Source organism: Podarcis filfolensis (assembly GCF_964270895.1).
Source record: "Podarcis filfolensis genome assembly, chromosome: 16".
NCBI lineage: Eukaryota > Metazoa > Chordata > Lepidosauria > Squamata > Lacertidae > Podarcis > Podarcis filfolensis.
In genome coordinates, this window is record NC_139620.1 from 493,387 (window position 1) to 515,256 (window position 21,870).

Genomic DNA, 21,870 nt, shown 5'->3' on the forward strand with positions numbered 1-21,870 from the left:
CTGTGGCTGGATCAGGCCAATGGCTCTCCTGTTCTCACAGTCCCCAATCAGATCCCTGCAATGCAAAGCCTGCAAGCAGAATCTGAGAGTAGGTCTATTAATTTGAGACCAAGCAAAAGGTTGCAAAATGGCAGCAAGCTTGTGTTTTCCAGAGCTCTTCGTCTGGAGAGATAATATGCAAAGTGAGGGGCAGGAGGAGACCCGGAAAAAATAAAAAGCAATCAACGAATGCTTTTTAAAAATGTATCCTACCGAATGCTGTAGCCCAAAGGTCAGCTTGTAGACTCTGTTTGAGAATAGCTTTCCCCCCATTCACCAATTTACCAGATCCTCTCTGGAAACCATCCAGTTTGGTGGCTGACAGCATCACTATGCAGAGCCAGTGTGGCGTCATGAGTGTTGGACTAAGACCTGGGAGAGATCCGGGTTCGAATCCCCACTCAGCCATGAAGCTCACTGGGTGGCCATTGAGGCCAGTCGCCATCTCTCAGCCTAGCCTACCTCTCATGGTTGTTGGATGAAATGGGGAGAACCATGAAAACCACCTGGAGCTCCTAAGAAGATAAGGAGGGTATAGAAATGTGATCAATAAGCCACGGCTGTGTTGCAGGAATTTATGTATAGGTTTGGGGGGGGGTTGCCCCTCCAGCAGATCTCATGCACATGCAGCCCACTACCAAAACCAGCACCATCACTTTTGTGACTTTTGTGATTTGTCCCCACAAAACACTTCATCAGTTTCTTCCTGCCTATTCAAAGGGCCTCTGCTGCACAATACCAAATGTAAGAATTCACTGATCAATGTATCTCTGTACTGGCTCACTGGGGAAACTTCAGAAATTCCTATAGACCTGTGAGCTCAGCTCCTCAGCAGCCCCTCTGCCTGAGGGATAATCGCTGGCCTCCTGATACCTGAGTGCCAGACAGGTAGCCATTCCAGAAAGAGCAAACCCAGATGAAGACAAAAGGGTGTGATGAACTGGGCTGGGAAAGAGGGAAATGTAAAGATCTCTTTTGTTCCACTTGATGGGTGTTTGGTGGAGGGCAAGGGGAACCATGGGGCAGGGTCCAGGATGCTCAGATTCCGGCCACCAGACCTCCCCTTTCGTGATGTAACCATGATGTATGAGTGATGTAGTTTGGGGGGGGTGTAACATGGAGATTAGCAGCTAATAAAAGTTTGGGTTCTCTTTTGTATGGGGCTTCCATCTTGTTCCACCTGGTGGCAGGTGGGAGTCCTGTCGCGACAGTCTTTGATCAAGACTGGCTGCTGTTTTGCTCTGGTATTCCTGGATGGTGTCCTTGTTTTTTGTCCAAGGGAGCCCTCAGATTTCTCCGTTAACTGTTGCTCCTGTTTTGGGGGAACATACAGCCAGATGCATCCCATGCCTCTTTAAAAAGCACAGCAAGCCCACCCCAGTGGTCAGGCAGAACCTGCAGGTCCTCTTGCGAGACTTTGAAAGGGTGGGAGGGAAACTAAATATATGAATCTGTGCGACCCACACGTGTGAGGTGGAGAAGAAAAGAATCAAGCTTAAAATGCACAGCAGCAGCAGAGTTTAGCCTCACAGAGTCAAGCCGCAGTATAGTCGTACCTTGGTTGCAGAACACCTTGGAACTCGTACGTTTCGGCTCCCGAATGATCAAAACCTGGAAGTGAGTGTTCCGGTTTCCGAACGATTTTTGGAAGCCGAAGCTCCTGCAGCCAATCAGAAGCCGCGCATTGGTTTCCAAACGTTTTGGAAGTCAAACAGACTTCTGGGACAAATTCCATTCGACTTCCGAGGTATAACTGTATAGCGTTAGGAATCTAGGCTATTAGAGCTTTCTTATCCTGTTTACAACACTCCCTTCTGTCGACCCCCTTTGGCAAAGGACAGACCACACGACTCTACGTAAGTTTAAAACGCTTTATTAACAGATTCAAAGGTCTGAGACATGTGTTGTTCCATGCAGCTGCAAGGAGAACGACGGCAGAATCCTCTTGGGTAGGAAATACAGAATATAGTTCTAAACATGGGCTCTAAACTTGGGAGCAAAGCTTAGACACGTCCTCCTTGGTCAGAGAGAGTGGGAGGAGGGAGGAAGAGAGGTAAAGGGGGGCATGACCTAGCTGGGCCTTGGAACAGAACTCTCTGGTCTTAACCCCTTCATGCACTAACTAGCTCTCATGCATGGCTGTTTGACTGCAATTTCCCACAGAAAGTGTCTCACTCTTTTGTGCCATTCTGCTGCTTTGCCAACGGAGCAACATGCTTCTTTGACTTCTGATGCACCAAGAGAGAGTGGAGGGGACGACATTACGGGGCCTCTTTTTCTCCATGCCTCTCACCCTCCCTGCAAAACACCTATAGCAAACTTGTTACTGAGTAGCATCATGGAACTGTAGAGCAGGAAGGGACCCCGAGGAATCCCTTCTGGTGCCAAAACTGCACGATTGGCACTCAACAAGGGGCTGTCAAGCAGAAATAACACAAATATCTTGGGAGGCAGAATGAGGGAGAACCTCAAAACAGCTCAATGAGAATGGAGAATATTCAATGGACACAGAACCTGTATTGACTTCCTGGGGGTGGGGGAAAGAGAGAGTACATGTGAAGCCTGGGGAGTGGGATGGAGCATTATGGAAAATCAATCTGGCCTTTTTGTAAGGGGGAGACGGGCTTTCCTGTCCTCCTCTTGGGAGTGACTTTTCTAGCATGTTGGAGCCACCAACCTACTGAATAAGCTGCGCTAGACGGATGCTGACAGGAAAGAGGCCGCAAACAAGGATCCTTCTGACCACGATCCAGGAGGGTTTGTGGCTCCCAGATGAGGTGGCTGCTCTAAGTTCTTCCTTAGTATTGTGGGGGGAGGGGGGTCAACCCTTAATCTCTACCATCCAATGATTGCTCACCTCTTCTCCAGCAGCATTGGGGGAAAGGCTTTGCTGGGGAGGGGGTGGGAGAGAGAAATTGAAAAATGGAGTTAGCCCTTAAGCAGGGGGTGGGGAGCTGCGAGGACTTGCCATTTTGGGCCCAGCATCCTTTAAAGCATCCTCATTTTTGCCCAGGGCAGTGAACATATTGAGACTCCTTTCTTGTATCTTGAAGCCAGCAGTTCAGGTCCTGCAGCAAGAGTAAACAAGGCGCACCACCATTTTGCAACTTGGAGGCTCTTGAAGTGGCTGTGTCTAAATTGCTCAGCGTTGACGGCAACTTCCTCAGTGCTGCCAAACTGCTCTTGTCCCCCTCCCCAGATGTGATAATAAGGAGGTATTCCAGCACCTTGCAAATCTGAATAAGAAGTATAAAGAACTGCTGCCTATATCGGGTGTGAACGCCATGGCCTTGAGAAACAATGTCAATTTCTTTGCTGAGTTGCTGAAAGCAAAAAACACTGTTGAAATCCTCACGTACCAAGTATCCAAAATTTAAATTTGTACAAAGGCATGATATGGTTTCTCGCCACTATGGGTTCTTTGACGGGAAGTGAGACTTTCCTTAAAGGTGAAACTCTTCCCACATTCCAAGCACTGATATGGTTTCTCCCTGCTGTGAATTCTTTGATGGGAAGTGAGACAGTTCTTGCAGCTGAAGCCCTTCCCACATTCCAGGCATCAATAGGGTTTCTCGCGTGTATGAATTCTCTGATGGCGCATGAGATGAGTGCTCTGACCGAAGCTCTTTCCAGTCTCTTGGCCCTGAAACGGTATCTCCCCATGGTGAATACGCTGATGCCGACGGACGCTTGAGTTTACAGTAAACCTCTTTCCACATTCCAAGCACTGACACGGTTTCTCTCCTGCATGAATTTTTTTATGGTAAATGAGACTTGCCTTCCAACGGAAGTTCTTTCCACATTCCAAGCACCTAAAGGGCGTCTCCGCTGTATGAATTCTTTGATGGGCAGTGAGATGGTCCTTCCGCCTGAAGCTCTTTTCACACTCTTGGCATTGAAATAGTTTCTCCCCACTGTGACTACTCTGATGGAGACATAAGCTTGTGCTATTCTCAAAGCATTCCCCACATTTCAAGCACTGATATGGTTTCTCCCCTGCATGAATTCTTTGATGGGACACGAGATGGTCCTTCCGACGGAAGTTCTTGCCACACTCCTGGCACTGAAATGGTTTCTCCCCGGTATGAATTCTCTGATGGGCTGCGAGGCTGGTTCTGTGACTGAAGCTCTTTCCACATGCCGAGCACGGATATTGTTTCTTTTCTCTACGAGTTCTTTCCTGGGAAGTGAGATGGACCTTCTGACAGCAGCTCTCTCCGCACCCCAAATATTTATGTAGCATCTCCACTATATGGATTTTGCTGTGGTCCCCCTTGTCCTTCATTTCTAACATTTTGCCACCTGTAAGGAAGAGAAAAACAGATTCTCAGGAAACCCCCAATTATTGAGCAATGAGAGCACAACGAGAAAGGCCGCTTTAGTCAAAGAACTGAAGAGATTCAGAGGGCTGAGCAATATCAGCTTTTCAACATCGTGGTGTATCACCAGCTAAACAGACTAGCCAAACATTTGGCAATATACTGCAATGTTGAAAAAACAAGATGCGCTGGCCTCTGCCCACGAGACACAGGGTGAAACTGCCCCAGCTCTCACCCTGGGAGCAGAGGCAGCTCCACCCAGGCGCTTGTGAGCTTCCTTTAACTGCTCCACTGAGGCAAGGACTGCTGCACACTCCTCAGTCGAGCAGATCAAAGATGCAGAGGGAAGAACAAGCTGTTTCTCCCTCTGAGTTGTATGAGGGCAGATGGTGGGATGGTGATTTCACTCAGTGGTATATTGCGGGTGAAACCACCGCTGCTCCTGAGTCCCTCTGCGAGCAGCGCCCGCTGGAGGAAGGAACCCAAGTCAAGGCTCCTCATACTGGTCTGGGAGTACATATAGATATATAGATATATATCTTTATATATAGAGATATATATATATAGTTCACAGTTTCATTGACTAATAATCACAGGCCTATTTATGGGAACCTGAGATTCAAAAAGCCTGACTCTTTTCTGGGAGAGATATTTGTGGCTCAATCATGGGATCCACTTCATCTCCAAGGTCAGTAATCTCTTTGGTCAACTGAAAATGGGTAGAATCAAAAACAAAAATACCCGGGAGAAGCCACTTCCACTTTCTTAAGAACTTTGAAGCCTACAGTAAGAAGCCCTTATCAGTTCAGACTGGCCAGGCTACCTTCTGTAAAGTTTTATTCTGGATTGTTTTAGTTGACTTTTAATGTAGGTTGCAAACTGCTTTGAGATTCTTTTCTTAAAAATATAGAGTGGTATAGAAATGAAGTGCAGGATAGTAATAACAACTGGAGAAAGAATATTCAGAGCCCAAACAGGAGATAGTTTGGGGAGTGCTAGAATCCCAGAGGCTGGTGCTGCTGCTGCTGAGCTCCATCCAAATACGGAAGGGATGTCACAGAGAGAAATGCACTGAATTTCAAAACAGAGACCCTGATCCAACAGGGAGCCTTACTGAGAAAGTCCACGATCCCACGGTTCTCCGCCATGACTTCCTTATGCAGAGCTCTCTGGTCAGGATCCAGCAATGCCCACTCCTCGTCCGTGAAAGAAACGGCGACGTCTTCAAAGCACATTGAACCCTGAAAGAGAAAAGGAAATGTCCTCCACTCAGACAGCAGGAAGATGATCTACTGCACTTTGCTCCAGTGTTTTCTGCCTGTTTGTTACTTTTCAGGGATTATTTTCCTGCACATTTTTATTATGGATGCTTATTTTAACCTATCAAATGAATTCTTCTCTTGCGGCTTTTAATGATGGGCATCACTCATGGTTCAAAGGGCAACATTGTGGTCCTCGTGTCATTCTGCCTGCGCAAAGCCTTCCAGTCTACCGGAGAGAAGGATCCCCTCTGTCCTCTCCCTGGACGCTGTTCTTGAGGGACCCTCCCGACGCCCTAAAGCAAACTTCAAGGGGCGAATAGGGACATTGGAAGAGAGAAGAGAGTGGGGCAAAGCCCTGCTGTGAAACGGATGGGGCAGCTTAGGTGAATCCTGGCCACTGCTATTCATGGTTTGTCAACTGCTTAGAAGCCTATTTCAGCATTCAGTGACAACTTTATTAAGAAAGCAGCAACAATGGAGCAACATTCAGAAGGTTAGCTGAGGTGAGGCAGCTGCTCCTTATTCTCAGCACAGAAACCTTCCTGAATGGCCTTTCCAGCTTTTGTGAAGGGCAACTTTGACAGAAGCCAAGTGGAGCAGGAGAGAGACTCATCACTGGGGCCCAGAGGCCTCCTGGCTGCCCCTTCCCTCAGCCTCTTGACCCACACAGCTCCTTCCCCCTACCTGATCCGCTTCCACAGCCACCGCTTCCCCTCTGACACCATGAACAGACGGAGGAGGTTTTGCCGAAGTCTTTCTGTCACCTGCGGGAGACAAAGGTCAGGTCTAGCAGAGCATCTCTTACTACAGATGGGCCTTAGAAAAACCTCGCTGAGTGCATTTGGACATTTGTACCCATTTGGTAGCTCAGTTGTGCACATATTGTAAATCACCCTGAGAACTCTGGGTATAGGGTGGTATAATTAAATATACGTCTCTCTTCCTTGGGGCTCATGTCTTCAATTGTTTCCCCCCAAACGATTCAAAGAACTCACAGGAGAGTTTCAGAACCCACAGAATGTGACCAAACAGAGACAAAGCTCATCATTCCTCCTTACCCAGTGGCCTCTCTCTGGCGTCCAACCGAGTCCTCTCTGCCTCAGAGGAACCTGAACCCATTCCTGCAAACAGATCATTTCCCTGAAATCACAGAATCATAGAAGGGCGTCAGCTAGTCCACCCTCCTGCAAAGCAGGAATCTCAACAGAAAGTCCAAACAGAAAACAGGGAGAAGGATTAGAAAAGGAACAGCAAATGAAAAGATGTTAGGATTATCATATAACACTCCTTGGGTTCCTTCCTATCAAGATGGGCCATGAGTAGAGAATTTGGGGATTTCTCCCTCATGTTGGGAGCCCCTTGGGAGTATCCAGAGGAAAGTCTCTCTCACCTGCTGCTCTTCCTGCTTCCTCTCCTCTGCCTGACTCAGGAGGAAACCTTCGGCCAGGGCCACTGCCTGGCAACTGGTCTCTGCTCCACAGTCCCTCACCCAGCTCTCCATCTCCGCTGGAAGGACAGCCAGGAACTGCTCCATGATCAGCAGGTCCAGCATCTCAGCTTTTGTGTGTCTTTCTGGCTTTAGCCATTGATGGTCAAAATGGTAGAGTCGTCTGCAAACCTCACGAGGTCCTTTGGCCTCCTGGGGGAAGAACTGCCTCAACTGCTGGCTCTGCGCCTCTGAGCAAGGGGTGTCCTCCTCACCCTGGATCTTCTGCACAGAGTTTTCCCAGAATCCCCCACTGCTCCCATGGCCTCTTCCTGCTTCAGGGCCAGCTGAATCTCGCTCATCCATCTGTGCTCTCAGGAAACCGCCAAGAGATCAGAAGAAATCCCTTTTTCCCCCTGCTGTGTTCAGTCTGTCCAAATCAGAGCAGCTAGAAAATCCTACAAAGCAAATGCATTGCTCAGTTACAAAATTGACACTGTCTGGAGAAAAGAAAGATGTTCCCTGATCATGCATGGATGAGGCTTGCTAGGAACCTGGCCAGGGCTGCCCCACAGCTCTGATTCTGAGCTTTCTTGAAAGAAAGGAAAAACAAGAAGTAAGGAAAGTTCCCATGCAAAATGTGCGGGTGCCTTAAGGGCTTCCTTCCTGACCCCCCTTCTCCCCAGAGAGAGAGGAGAGAGAGGAGACTCAGCGGAGTCCAAGAGGCAGAGGAGGGCGGGGTTTCTGCCCTGGAGGACTTCCCCCCTCTTTGCGCCCCCCACCCTTTCTAGGAATCCTGCTCAGTTCATTTTAACCCGAGGAGGAATTAAAAAACCTTTTAATGGGGGTGAAAGAGGAGAGTGCAAAATATGGTCTGAAGCTCAACAACAAAGAAATGAAGATCCTGGCCACTGGTCCCATCACCTCCTGGCAAATAGAAGGGGAAGAAATGGAGGCAGTGAGAGATTTTACTTTCTTGGGCTCCATGATCACTGCAGATGGTGACAGCAGCCACGAAATGAAAAGACGCCTGCTTCTTGGGAGAAAAGATGCTAGACAGCATCTTAAAAAGCAGAGACATCACTTTGCCAACAAAGGTCCGTATAGTTCAAGCTCTGGTTTTCCCAGTCGTGATGTACGGAAGTGAGAGCTGGACCACAAAGAAGGCTGATCGCCGAAGAATGGATGCTTTTGAATTCTGGTGCTGGAGGAGACTCTTGAGAGTCCCATGGACTGCAAGAAGATCCAACCTCTCCATTCTGAAGGAAATCAGCCCTGAGTGCTCACTGGAAGGACAGATCCTGAAGCTGAGGATCCAAGACTTTGGCCACCTCATGAGAAGAGAAGACTCCCTGGAAAAGACCCTGATGTTGGGAAAGATGGAGGGCACAAGGAAAAAGGGACGACAGAGGACGAGATGGTGGGACAGTGTTCTCGAAGCTACCAGCATGAGGGGGGCAGTGGAAGACAGGAGGGCCTGGCCTGCTCTGGTCCAGGGGTCACGAAGAGGCGGACACGACTAAATGACTAAGCAAGAACAGCAAAGCCGGGCGCTCCTCTCCCTCCCTCCTCCCTCACCCCACAAGCCCGCCTCTCCACCCGCTTCTGCCGCTTCCTGGTGGAGCCTCCCGCTGCCGAGGCCGTCCACCCGAAGGAGTCTACCGCGAAGGCGCCTCTTCCCCCGAAGGCGCCCGGGAAGCAGCACCTGCGGAGGCGAGAGAGCAGCGCCGCCCCGCCCGCCTCTCCGAAGACGCCGCCTCAGGCGCCCGCCCTGCCCTCGTCCTGCATGGCGGGAGGGGCACTTCCGCCCGCCCTCCGCCCTTCGTCCAATCGAGCCTCGCGGCCAGCCCTCGCGCACCGCGGCAGCAGTGCCGTCTCCACGCGACGCCTGCGTCACTTCCCGCCCTCGGGGTCTCTCCTCAGAGGCTGCCCTCGTCCAAGATGGCGCCTTCGCCACGGCCCTCCGCGGCGGCGGGGCTTTCTCCGCCCGCTTCCCGCGCTGCTTCTGCCCCCGCTGCCTCTCCTCAGGCGGCGCCTCTCGCTCACTCACTTCCTAGCCGCCTGCCCTCGTCCTTTTCGGCCGCTTCCCGCGCCTCTTCCCTCCCTCCCTCTTCCAAGATGGCGCCTTTCGGGTGCCTTGGCGTCACGTCGCTAAGCAACCCGACGCCTCTTCCCGCCTCTCCTGAAAAGGCCCCCCCCGGGGAGGACAGAAAATGAGGACGGGGGGGGCGGCCGAGACCCCCTCCCTCACGTCACTTCCTGCGAGGGGGCTGCTGCGCCCGCCTTCTTTTTCCTGCGCGGCGCTTCCTGGGTCAGGCTGCCCTTCGGGGTGCTTTGGGGGGCAGCGGAGGTTGTGGGGTGTCAGGGGAGGGGGAGGCGGGGCGCTCATCCACCTTCAGAGCCTCAGAGTTGGAGGGGACCCGTGAGGTCCTCTAGTCCAGCCCCTCCGGTAAGACTGGAAGCTATGACTGCTGCATCCATTGCCGAGGGGACTTGGAATTCCCATCTCGAAAAGAAGGAAAGCAAGTGGCAGTCGCAGGAATAGCGGGTGGGGCTCTGCTAGTGGAGCAGGGTTGCGGGGGGCGCTGGGGGTTAAACCACAGAGCCTAGGACTTGCTGATTGGAAGGTCGGCGGTTCAAATCCCCGCGACGGGGTGAGCTCCCGTTGCTCGGTCCCTGCTCCTGCCAACCTAGCAGTTCGAAAGCACCTCAAAGTGCAAGTAGATAAATAGGTACCACTCCGGTGGGAAGGTAAACAGCATTTCCGTGCGCTGCTCTGGTTCGCCAGAAGCGGCTAAGTCATGCTGGCCACATGACCCGGAAGCTGTACACCGGCTCCCTCGGCCAATAAAGCGAGATGAGCGCTGAAACCCCAGAGTCGGCCACGACTGGACCTAATGGTCAGGGATCCCTTTACCTTTACCTCTGCTAGTGGGGTGGGAGGTGGAAGGTGCCTGGGGAGGGGATTCCCCAGCTGAGGGACCACCACCAGGGTGGCCAACCCTCTGTCCACCTGAACACCCAAGAGGGCATGTAAGGAAGGAGGAGGTTCTTCAGATATTGGGGGGCCTAAGCGAACGGCAAATTGCACTTGGAAACAAACTCACAAGCCCTGCAGCTTTGGTTAAAAGAGGAGCTAAATATATTCCTAAGGGTTTTTGTGAGAGTTGCATGAGGAGGACTAGATCCATGGATGATGCCTTGAGCTCCCTGGAGAGGAAGGTGGCCATCTTTAAAGGGAACTGTGAAATAGAGGGGAACCCAGGCAGGAATCTGGCTGCTGTGTTTTAAACCGGTTTCTGAGTCTTCTTCAAGGGCAGCTCTGCATAGGGAGCACTGTATCCCATGGGATGCAGAGTGTGGACTGGGGCTGGCAAACACTGTCCCCGAGGCCACCTGAGCCTCAAGTGACACTCATGGATCCAGGAGTAACCCGAGTTGCAGAATAAGCTTTTGTCTCTCCAAGCAGGCACCTTAAGGGATCATACACCTTAGATCAGGGAACATCTTTCTTTTCTCCACACAGTGTCAATTTTATAACTGAGCAATGCATTTGCTTTGCAGGATTTTCTAGCTGCTCTGATTTGGACAGGCTGAACACGGCAGGGGGAAAAAGGGATTTCTTCTGATCTCTTGGCGGTTTCCTGAGAGCACAGATGGATGAGCGAGATTCAGCTGGCCCTGAAGCAGGAAGAGGCCATGGGAGCAGTGGGGGATTCTGGGAAAACTCTGTGCAGAAGATCCAGGGTGAGGAGGACACCCCTTGCTCAGAGGCGCAGAGCCAGCAGTTGAGGCAGTTCTTCCCCCAGGAGGCCAAAGGACACCGAGAGGTTTGCAGAAGACTCTACCACTTTGACCATCAATGGCTAAAGCCAGAAAGACACACGAAAGCTGAGATGCTGGACCTGCTGATCTTGGAGCAGTTCCTGGCTGTCCTTCCAGCGGAGATGGAGAGCTGGGTGAGGGACTGTGGAGCAGAGACCAGTTGCCAGGCAGTGGCCCTGGCCGAAGGTTTCCTCCTGAGTCAGGCAGAGGAGAGTAAGCAGGAAGAGCAGCAGGTGAGAGAGACTTTCCTCTGGATACTCCCAAGGGGCTCCCAACGTGAGGGAGAAATCCCCAAATTCTCTACTCATGGCCCATCTTGATAGGAAGGAACCCAAGGAGTGTTATATGATAATCCTAACATCTTTTCATTTGCTGTTCCTTTTCTAATCCTTCTCCCTGTTTTCTGTTTGGACTTTCTGTTGAGATTCCTGCTTTGCAGGAGGGTGGACTAGCTGACGCCCTTCTATGATTCTGTGATTTCAGGGAAATGATCTGTTTGCAGGAATGGGTTCAGGTTCCTCTGAGGCAGAGAGGACTCAGTTGGACGCCAGAGAGAGGCCACTGGGTAAGGAGGAATGATGAGCTTTGTCTCTGTTTGGTCACATTCTGTGGGTTCTGAAACTCTCCTGTGAGTTCTTTGAATCGTTTGGGGGGAAACAATTGAAGACATGAGCCCCAAGGAGGAGAGACGTATATTTAATTATACCACCCTATACCCAGAGTTCTCAGGGTGATTTACAATATGTGCACAACTGAGCTACCAAATGGGTACAAATGTCCAAATGCACTCAGCGAGGTTTTTCTAAGGCCCATCTGTAGTAAGAGATGCTCTGCTAGACCTGACCTTTGTCTCCCGCAGGTGACAGAAAGACTTCGGCAAAACCTCCTCCGTCTGTTCATGGTGTCAGAGGGGAAGCGGTGGCTGTGGAAGCGGATCAGGTAGGGGGAAGGAGCTGTGTGGGTCAAGAGGCTGAGGGAAGGGGCAGCCAGGAGGCCTCTGGGCCCCAGTGATGAGTCTCTCTCCTGCTCCACTTGGCTTCTGTCAAAGTTGCCCTTCACAAAAGCTGGAAAGGCCATTCAGGAAGGTTTCTGTGCTGAGAATAAGGAGCAGCTGCCTCACCTCAGCTAACCTTCTGAATGTTGCTCCATTGTTGCTGCTTTCTTTATAAAGTTGTCACTGAATGCTGAAATAGGCTTCTAAGCAGTTGACAAACCATGAATAGCAGTGGCCAGGATTCACCTAAGCTGCCCCCTCCGTTTCACAGCAGGGCTTTGCCCCACTCTCTTCTCTCTTCCAATGTCCCCATTCGCCCCTTGAAGTTTGCTTTAGGGCGTCGGGAGGGTCCCGCAAGAACAGCGTCCAGGGAGAGGACAGAGGGGATCCATCTCTCCGGTAGACTGGAATGCTTTGCGCAGGCAGAATGACACGAGGACCACAATGTTGCCCTTTGAACCATGAGTGATGCCCATCATTAAAAGCCACAAGAGAAGAATTCATTTGATACGTTAAAATAAGCATCCCTAATAAAAATGTGCAGGAAAACAATCCCTGAAAAGTAACAAACAGGCAGAAACCCCTGGAGCAAAGTGCACCAGATCATCTTCCTGCTGTCTGAGTGGAGGACATTTCCTTTTCTCTTTCAGGGTTCAGTGTGCTTTGAAGACGTTGCCGTTTCTTTCACGGACGAGGAGTGGGCATTGCTGGATCCTGACCAGAGAGCTCTGCATAAGGAAGTCATGGCGGAGAACCGTGGGATCGTGGACTTTCTCAGTAAGGCTCCCTGTTGGATCAGGGTCTCTGTTTTGAAATTCAGTGCATTTCTCTCTGTGACATCCCTTCCGTATTTGGATGGAGCTCAGCAGCAGCAGCACCAGCCTCTGGGATTCTAGCACTCCCCAAACTATCTCCTGTTTGGGCTCTGAATATTCTTTCTCCAGTTGTTATTATTACTATCCTGCACTTCATTTCTATACCACTCTATATTTTTAAGAAAAGAATCTCAAAGCAGTTTGCAACCTACATTAAAAGTCAACTAAAACAATCCAGAATAAAACTTTACAGAAGAAAGTCAAATAACAATGATCAGCCTAGTCTGAACTCTAGGCCTTTTAAAATATAGGATTCAGAGTTGTTAGGCTAGCAGATCCAGATTCTGTCAGGTTCCCGTTCTTCTTCTGTTCGTTTTTGGTTGACTAAATACTGACCCTGGAGATTTAGTGGATCCCATGATTGAGCCAAAAATATCTCTCCCAGAAAAGAGTCAGGCTTTTAAAATCTCAGGTTCCCATAAATAGGCCTGTGATTACTAGTCAATGAAAACCATGAACTTTGACATCTAAACAAAAAAAATTTTTTTCCTTCCAGTAGCACCTTAAAGACCAACTAAGTTAGTTCTTGGTATGAGCTTTCGTGTGCATGCACACTTCTTCAGATACCAAGTGTGCATGCGCACGAAAGCTCATATCAAGAACTAACTTAGTTGGTCTTTAAGGTGCTACTGGAAGGAAAAAATTTTTTTTGTTTTGACTATGGCAGACCAACACGGCTACCTATCTGTATTTGACATCTAAATCTCTCCAGTTCTTTGTCTATAACAATCTTTCATTTGCATTTCTCCATCATTGGGGGATTTCTGAGGATCTAATCTGTTTTTCTGTTCATTGCAGGTGGCGAAATGTTAGAAATCCGCATAATGGAAACGCTACATAAATATTTGGGGTGCGGTGAGAGCTTCTGTAAGAAGGTCCATCTCATTTCCCAGGAAAGCACTCAAAGAGAAGAGAAACAATATCATTGCTCGGCATGTGGAAAGAGCTTCAGTCACAGAGCCAACCTCACAACCCATCAAAGAATTCATACCGGGGAGAGACCATTTCAGTGCCGGCAGTGTGGAAAGAGCTTCAGCCAGAGCGCCCATCTCACCACCCATCAAAGAACTCACAGCGGAGTGAACCCATACACGTGTTTGGAATGTGGAAAGGTTTTCAGATACAGGCGCACCCTCGTATCCCATCAAAGAGTTCACACAGAGGAGAAACCACATCAGTGCTTGGAATGCGGAAGGAGCTTCGCCTGGAAGAAATGGCTCACTTCCCATCAAAGAATTCATAAGGGGGAGAAACCCTACAAGTGCTTGGAATGTGGGAAGAGCTTCAGCGAGAGCACCTCTCTCACTTCCCACAAGAGAACTCACAGCGGGGAGAAACCGTACCTTTGCTTGGCGTGCGGAAAGCACTTTGGTCACAGGGCCAACCTCGCAGCCCATCAGAGAATCCACACCGGGGAGAAACCTTTTCAGTGCCAGGAGTGTGGGAAGTGCTTTAGCCAGAGCACCCAGCTCACTACCCATCAAAGAACGCACAGCGGAGAGAAGCCGCACCTGTGCTTGGAGTGTGGAAAGAGCTTCAGTCACAGGCACACTCTCATTTTCCACCAAAGAATTCACAGCGGGGAGAAACCATACCGGTGCTTCGAATGTGGCAAGAGCTTCAGTCGTAGCGACAATCTCACAACACATCAACGAACTCACAGTGGGGGGAAACTGTAGCAGTGGCTGTGTACAGTCATACCTCGGGTTGAAGTAGCTTCAAGTTAAGTATTTTCAGGTTGCGCTCCGCGGCGACCCGGAAGTAACAGAGTGCGTTACTTCCAGGTTTCGCCGCTCGCGCATGCGCAGATGCTCAAAATGGCGTCAGACGCATGCGTAGAAGCGGCAAAACGCGGCACGCACAAACGCGCAGTCGCGTCTTGCATTTACTTCAGGATGCGCACGGGGCTCCGGAACGGATCCTGTTCGTATCCAGAGGTACCACTGTACATATTTAAATTTATGAGACTTTAATTAAATTGTAGGTGGGTGAGGATTGCAACAGTGTTCTTGCCCAGCAAAGAAGTCACCCTCGCCTGTCAGGACCGTGGAGTGCACCACTACCTCGGTGCCCTAACATTTCTTCACATTGCAAACCCAGATCTACAAAGTGCAATTTGGATTACTTTTTTCACGTTGCATCAGGGAAGAGAGTCACAAGCGATTTGGCGACACTGGTGAGGTCAACCAGTGCCACCCAGTGGCATTTCCAGAGGTGCTCTGGTCCGGAGAGAGAAAGGGAGAGTTTTAGGCAGATGGTCCTTTTTACTCCTCTCCCTGGAGAGAAGAGGGATCAACACACTCCATATACTCCTGGTTTTGCACCTGTTAGTCACTGAACGAAGATGCACGTGTAGAATTACAGAATCACAGAACTGTGGAGTTGGAAGGGGCTCCCAGAGGCATCTAGTCCACCCCCTGGCTGCAGTGCAGGAATCGCAGCTAAATTAGGAGTGGACTGACCATGTCTCCATCCATTAAAACAACACACACTTTAAAATCTGATTTCTTTTTATTGTTATTGAATGACTTTGTTCTAAACAGAAGAAATAACACAGCTCCCTGTCTCTCTCTCTCGCTTACCCCCTCGTGCCCCCCCCCATTGGACCTTTTTAGTGCAAAGTCTTCTTCGGTGGATACAAGTCCTCATATTTATGAAGTACAGTACGTAATTATGTCAGGCACAAAATAAAGTCTCTCTCTTTCTTTAACAACAACAACAACAAAATCAAGTTAACACGAAGCTCAATTCCGTTATCAAGAAGTATTTGGCCTGTTTGACCACCTTCAGCCCCCCACACACCCAGCCACCAATAGTGGAGAAATTAATGCCATGGTTTGCTTGAGTTCCCAGCCAGCTAGCGCTAAAGATCCCCCTTTTTTCTAGGGGTTGAGATTCTTTTAATAAATGCTTAGTTAAACATACCCACAGCCTTTTCTTGCTAATAGGAAAATGGCAAATAGGGTTATTATTATTTTTTTTGGTAAATGTTGTACTCTGAAAGGGTGCTATTATACGCATTTATTTATTTCTGGCATTTCTACTCCACGTGGTTCACTCCCTCCTTGTTTAACCCTCACAACAACCCTGTGAGGTAGGTTAGGCGGAGAGAAACAGGGACTGGCTCCCAACATTATACCCAGTCAGTTTCCTGTGGATTCAAACCCTGGTCTTTCCCAGCTCCTCGTCCTGCACTCACTGCAGTACCACCGGCTCTCAAATGGGGGCGTAACCCTGTAAGCAGGTGGTTGAGGTATCACAACCAGGTCCTTGGCAACAGGTTTTTTTAATTTACCAGATTTCCCCCTGAAAAGGAAAATTAATGTGTGTTTCGGGATAGGGGTTGGCATTTTGATGGCATTGCCATTCGGACCCTGCAAAAAAACACAACCCTGAAAGCTGATCCCATTACTAAAACCCTTTTTGGAGCATCGCCTAACTACATTCTGTATCTCATTAATGACCAATTGTGGTGGGAATCCATTGTGTCTGACTTAATCAGATTCTTGTGATCCTCCTAAATATCTCTCTCTCTCTCTCTCACACACACACACACACACTCACTCCACCACAGTTCACTTATTTGGGAATCGTGGAACAGATGGCTTCTCCATGATGGATTCTTACATTTCGATGACTGAGGAAATGCAATGTATTTTAAAGACCAGGAACTCAGGCTCAATCGTTGGCCCTTGATCCAGGTCACTTCTTGAAGCGGGATCTGAACTCGGGGCAAGTCCGTACGACAGCGTCTCTACAGAGCAGCTTATCAGACAGATGGACCCTTTGTTTCATGGCCAGGAAAACATGCAATGGGAGATGGAGGAGTAGCATGACCCCACGTACGACACAGCTCCCTGTGTGGCTGCATCACTGCGCTGAAAGGATGAGTCAAAAATAATTGCACGATGGCGCTGGGGTAACGCTTCCTTGCAAAAGTTGGGCTTTGCCAGCCGTTGCCTCCAAAACCCGGGTGCAACTTGTGGCAGAGCAGAGGGGGCGAGATTCCTCATTCAAACCACATCACACACTCCCATCGTAACAGTGGAATTTCATCTGTGGGTCACGGCCAGCTCTGCTTCAGTCCAACCCCTTGTGATGCAGGAATCCCAGCATTCATTTCACCATGGAGGAATGACATAATCTATGTAATTAATCGATGACACTGTTATTGCACTCTGTTTGTATCAATGCAAGAAAAAGTAATGTGAACTGGGAAGGGCATCATCTACATAAATGTTTGTGGAGTGAAAGCAACAGTGAATCTCAATCGTGTTTGCCAGATTGATTTTTGTTCTGGACATAAGGGAATGTTTTCCTTGGGATTCTCCAACATCACTCGCTGGAGAGCCGAATGGGGTGTGTGCCACACAGCCAGGTCTTGCCGCCCCTAAGCTAGGCTGCCCTCCTCGCTGGGACCCCTTGCCACCATTGAAGAAAGGGTCAACTGCCCTTCTTCTTGGCTTTTGTTCATGGAATCACAGAGTGGTCGAGTTGGAAGGAACACCAAAGGACATCTGGTCCACCCCCCACCCCCCGTAATGCAGAATTGATGGAATCACCCTTTGCTCAACAGTAAAACATTTTGGGCCAACTTTGGTTAGACCCCAATTTAAACAAGCTGCCCACCCCACTCCCATTGCAGAAATATCAGTGACTCATTTCAGAGAAGCGGGTGGGAATTTCCACACTGGGCCCATAATTTAGGAGGAAGGAACGAAAGGAAAGATGCCTGGAACATCCTGGATTTGCTTCCTTCCTCCATTTTTCTTTTTGGCTCCGATAGCAATTTTTGAATCCAACTTCTTTCCGACAAAGTGCAAAATAGCTCCATGACACACACATTCTCTTTCTTTTACAAATAACTATATATATCTCATTTATATAAATAGATTTATATATTTCAATAGATACTTTCTTTCTACGAAGAGGAAGTGACTCCCTCTTTTTTGATGCGTGTAACAACCGTTTTAGAATTTGTTCCTGTAAGAAACCATCTTAGGCCCATGACGATCTGACTCCTAAAAAACCGAGCCGAGAGCCACCCTCAAATTCCTCCACCCCCACGACCCACAATGCTATTTGATCTAGCCAGAAGTAGCTGTTTGGGACAGTTTCTGCACAGCTGTGGGTCTCCCCACCCACACCCCCCAACTTCAGACAGCCTTGGAGGCCTCTGGGAGATAAAAAATAAATCATTGGCCTCCTACCGCCCCCACCCCACCCCCAGGCCCCCAAAATCCAGCTCCTTCCTTTCCGCTGGAAGGCTCCTTTCGGCTGCAATGACAACAGAGACCTGACCGGCCACAGAAAAGCAAACAGTGTCTCATCCTCCCTGGAAAATCTCCTTCCACTTTACCCTGGTGATGAGGTTGTTCCTGGGTTCACAAGTCTTATGATTGACCTCTGCTTCCAGACAGGCACATGTTTTCAGGTGGGAATCAGATCACATATTGGGAAATTCCAGTTGCTCAATTAGAGTCTCGTATGACCAACCCCCTTCCCCAAAGATCGGGCTTTTTTCGCAGGAAGGAAAGTGGCGGAGAAATGCATGGATAGCGCAGGATGGCATTTGCTGTGACGCAATGGCATCTGACCTCCCTGCAAACAGATCAGGATGAGTGCTCAATAAACAGGGTTGTGCAGAAGCGAGCTAACTCCGCAGAACTTTTGGGGAATTTGCTGTCAGTTCCGTTCGCTGGGAGATTCGCCCTGCACTTAAAAGAAGCAAAAGCGCTTGAGAGCTGTGTTCTGATGGATCTGTGTTAAAAGCCCATTTTGCGAGTGTGTTAGCTTTACAAAGATGCAAGGCCTGTGGGGCAGGTCTTTCAATAGGGGCTGTCTGTCTGTCAGACCAGTCTTCAGATTGGTACACCATGACTTTTTGTGTGTGTCCCATCACAGACAGACAATACTGGTCTCGTTCATTTTCAATAAGCCATCTTCCATCTCAACACACACACAAAGTCCTTTCTCTGCTCAGTTGGGAAATGCCACAGATGGGAGGTCAAAGAGGATAAATATGTTCTCCACAAGGTCTTCTTTCTTACTCATCTCCTTGGCTCCGAAGTTCAGCATTTTTGATGTTGAGAATTTACAGTAATAATAACAAGTACAGCAGGTCTGTTGTGATCAGAGGTTCACCTGTTGCTTTAAGGAGCAGGATTCAGGAGACAGAAACACCTGCGTTCTTTTCGGACATATGCACCCTAGGCTGCTGGGTAGCTAAAGAGTCATTGATCCTTCTATAGTCCCGGGATTGGAAGCTCTCTAGCACTGAAAAACAAGGATCATGACAACACATTCCAGTTTGTTAACAGGACATGCCTCACACTGCAGCACAACTTTACGAACGGACAGACATCCAGGTTCCAATTCTTACAAAGCTTTCAAACGAAATCTGCTTGTCCTCCCTTTCCACCTCCGTATTTTAAGATCAGGGAGGATGCGTTTTTAATTTTTTAAAAAGTGGGTGGGTGGGTGTGCTTTGTAACGAGTCATCAGACCTCCAGGAGGTCACACAGTAATTCTTAAGGTACTGCTTTGTCATACGACACCTGTGCATTAAATATCAAGTGCTGGGGTGTGTTTCAAAACTTCGAAGGGCTGCTTCTGAATTACAAATCGTTGAGGTCTGGTGGGTTTGTTGAACGCAGATTGCCAGGCATACCTGCTGTGAATGTGTTCTCCAGCTCCATCTGAGGTATCCCGTGGTGACCACAACAGAATATTAATTTGCACAGTTTGCGCTAGTAGGATTTACACCCTCCATTTCACAGAGCCTGGTGCGGTGGGGCACTCCCAGTGCTCTGTCCCAATCTTTGTGTTTCTCTTTCTCATGCATCCGTCAGTATCTTTCAGGTTAGGTTGGCATTAGAAGCTAATCTTTGTGGTAAGGGTTTCCAAGGCAAAAAGAGAAAGAAAACTCCATGTATTTATATTTTAAAAAGCATTCGACACAATAGTGTTGCTGGTACGTGTGCCTCTGCCTCCTATTAAAAACCACGACCTGGTGGCCCCCTGAACAATGACCGCACAATTATTTGTATTTAAGAAAGAAACACAATTAAAGATATATATACTTCCAGCAGTTGGTCAAATCCATGGAGGAGACCTTGAAATCTGGCGCTAACTGTGAGCTGCTGTGCCAGGAGGGGAGCTGACCTTTGCGTTCCTTTAGCAGATTCCTAAAGAGAAGAACAGATTGCTCATCCTGCAGTTTGAGAGAGAGAAAATGCAGCCACAGAAAGAAGGGTGTAAGGAAGTCTGGAAGCTAATGAAGACACTCGGATGCAATACTCGTATAACACAGGCCTCACAAGTCCTCCGAAGGGTCAAACGTTGCTGATCCGGACGCTCAAGGGGGTCCCTTCCCTCTCTGCTTTCTCCCGAAAGGATTCCTCTAGCTTCAGTTTCTCGGGGTCCCCGTACCGCACCGTCTCGTGAAGGCAGCAAGGGGGCGCCACTTTGATCACCTGCTCAAAGAGGCTGAAGTCGGCCACGTATTTCCCGCTGGCCGAGAGGGAGATGACCGGGGTGAACTCATAGCCCCAGAGGATCTCCTCGGGGAGGTAGGAGGTCCGGACTTGGCACGTGGCGCTGGTGGACTCCACGGTGCCGCTGAGGATGACCACCAGCTCAAAGTCTCCTTCCCCGGTGCGCAAGGCCATGTCCCGGAAGGGGCTGCTCTCGTTCACCACGTGGTAGAAGGTCAGGGGCAGGATGAGGAAGGGGCTGTCGGAGGACGTGTCCACCTGGAAGTCCACGTTGACCTGGTTGAGCCGGATGTTCTCACCTTCCTTGGTCAGGTAGGTCTGGAGGAGTTTGCCGGTCACCTGGCACCCGATGAGGAGGCTCTTCCTCATGTTGGCCACCCGGATCATCAAGCAGGTCTTGCCATCGTGCTGGGCCACCACGGCGTTCTGGCTGAACTTGATGGTCTCTGCCCTCTTCTTGGGACGGGCGATCTTGGCCAGGAAGGTGCCCGTGATGAAGATCTCCATGATGGTGGTGAGGACCAGCTGGCTGATGAGCAAGACGATGGCCAGCGGGCACTCCTCGCTGATGTAGCGGAAGCCGTAGCCGATGGTGGTCTGGGACTCCAGGGAGAAGAGGAAGGCCCCGGTGAGGGTGTGGACTTGCATGACGCACGGAGTGTGGTTGGCGGGAGGGTCGAATTCCAGGAGGTCCCCGTGCAGCACGGCCACCAGGTACCAGATCACCCCAAAGATGAACCACGTCCCGGCAAACGAAGCGGAGAAGAGGAGCAGCTTGTAGCGCCACTGCATGTCGATGAAGGTCGTCCACAGGTCTTTCAGGTAGAGGAACCTCTTGTCCGCAATGTGCTCCATGCGGACGTTGCTGCGCCCATCCTTCGTCATGACCCGCCTCTTGCGCAGGGTGGAGCCAATCAGGGGCCGGCTGTCGGTCTGCGTCGTCTGGCTGTAGTACACCTTGGTGGACGACGTCATCTGGCCGGCGGGGAGAGGAGAAAAGGAAAAGAGGACGGGGTGAGATGGGAGGACTGACACCAGAACATATAAAGAGCCCATCCAGGCCAGTGTCCTGTTCTCACAGTGTGCAGGTACTCATAAGAACCTAAGAATCTAGGTAGACTTCCTCTACACCTGAAGATAAGGGGAACCTGGATGCTGGGTCAGGCCCAGGGGTGCCCATCTATTCCCGCATCTTATACTATAACAATAAGAATAAGAATAAGAATAATAAATTATTTATACCCCACCCCTCTGGCTGGGCTTCCCCAGCCACTCTGGGCGGCTTCCAACAAAATATTAAAATACAGAAATGCATCAAACATTAAAAGCTTCCCTAAAGAGGGCTGCCTTCAGATGTCTTCTAAAAGTTTGGTAGTTATTTTTCTCTTTGACATCTGGTGGGAGGGCGTTCCACAGGGCAGGTGCCACCACCGAGAAGGCCCTCTGCCTGGTTCCCTGTAACTTCACTTCTCGCAGGGAGGGAACCGCCAGAAGGTCCTCGGAGCTGTACCTCAGTGTCCAGGTAGAACGATGGAGATGGAGATGCTCCTTCAGGTATACTGGACCGAGGCCGTTTAGGGCTTTCAAGGTCAGCACCAACACTTTGAATTGTGCTCAGAAACATACTGGGAGCC

General features: G+C 49.7%; 3 protein-coding genes across 6 annotated transcripts in view; 1 reads left to right on the forward strand and 2 right to left on the reverse strand.

Annotated features, from left to right (window-relative positions):
• LOC310751719 (uncharacterized protein) overlaps positions 1 to 21,870 on the forward strand; it is a 950,206-nt gene that overhangs the window by 69,642 nt on the left and 858,694 nt on the right. The window contains exons 1-6 of one of the 3 annotated variants that reach the window (XM_083591270.1): positions 9,247 to 9,357; positions 10,611 to 11,104; positions 11,355 to 11,436; positions 11,731 to 11,810; positions 12,516 to 12,642; positions 13,539 to 17,010. In XM_083591270.1, coding sequence (XP_083447396.1) covers positions 10,703 to 11,104; positions 11,355 to 11,436; positions 11,731 to 11,810; positions 12,516 to 12,642; positions 13,539 to 14,419 — 1,572 coding nt within the window. In that variant the 5' untranslated portion in view covers positions 9,247 to 9,357; positions 10,611 to 10,702 and the 3' untranslated portion in view covers positions 14,420 to 17,010. Of the gene's footprint in view, positions 1 to 9,246; positions 9,358 to 10,526; positions 11,105 to 11,354; positions 11,437 to 11,730; positions 11,811 to 12,515; positions 12,643 to 13,538; positions 17,011 to 21,870 lie in introns of those variants that run through there. The other 2 variants (XM_083591271.1, XR_014542651.1) reach the window with 2 other exon arrangements.
• LOC310751739 (zinc finger protein with KRAB and SCAN domains 3-like) lies at positions 1,897 to 8,835 on the reverse strand. Of its 2 annotated transcripts, none has more exons than XM_083591315.1 (6): positions 8,646 to 8,835; positions 7,011 to 7,504; positions 6,679 to 6,760; positions 6,305 to 6,384; positions 5,473 to 5,599; positions 1,897 to 4,341 (listed from the first exon to the last, which is right to left on the reverse strand). In XM_083591315.1, the coding sequence occupies exons 2-6, from the start codon at positions 7,410 to 7,412 to the stop codon at positions 3,599 to 3,601; spliced, it is 1,434 nt and encodes a 477-aa protein (XP_083447441.1). In that variant the 5' UTR covers positions 7,413 to 7,504; positions 8,646 to 8,835; the 3' UTR covers positions 1,897 to 3,598. The 2 variants fall into 2 exon arrangements, with proteins under 2 accessions (XP_083447441.1, XP_083447440.1); XM_083591314.1 differs by having other exon boundaries at positions 8,625 to 8,781.
• The window catches only part of KCNJ10 (potassium inwardly rectifying channel subfamily J member 10), a 32,594-nt gene continuing 25,956 nt past the window's right edge, over positions 15,233 to 21,870 (reverse strand). The window contains exon 2 of the mRNA XM_083591436.1: positions 15,233 to 21,211. Within this exon, the coding sequence (XP_083447562.1) occupies positions 20,075 to 21,211 (1,137 nt within the window). The 3' untranslated portion in view covers positions 15,233 to 20,074. The remainder of the gene's footprint in view (positions 21,212 to 21,870) is intronic.

Coding starts and splice junctions, on each gene's coding strand:
- LOC310751739 (XM_083591315.1), bottom strand. CDS start 7,412: ATGGATGAGCGAGATTCAGCTGGCCCTGAAGCAGGAAGAGGCCATGGG. Junction 5,600..6,304: donor TGGCTGTGGAAGCGGATCAG/GTAGGGGGAAGG, acceptor TTTCTCTTTCAG/GGTTCAATGTGCTTTGAAGA. Junction 4,342..5,472: donor TGGGATCGTGGACTTTCTCA/GTAAGGCTCCCT, acceptor TCTTCCTTACAG/GTGGCAAAATGTTAGAAATG.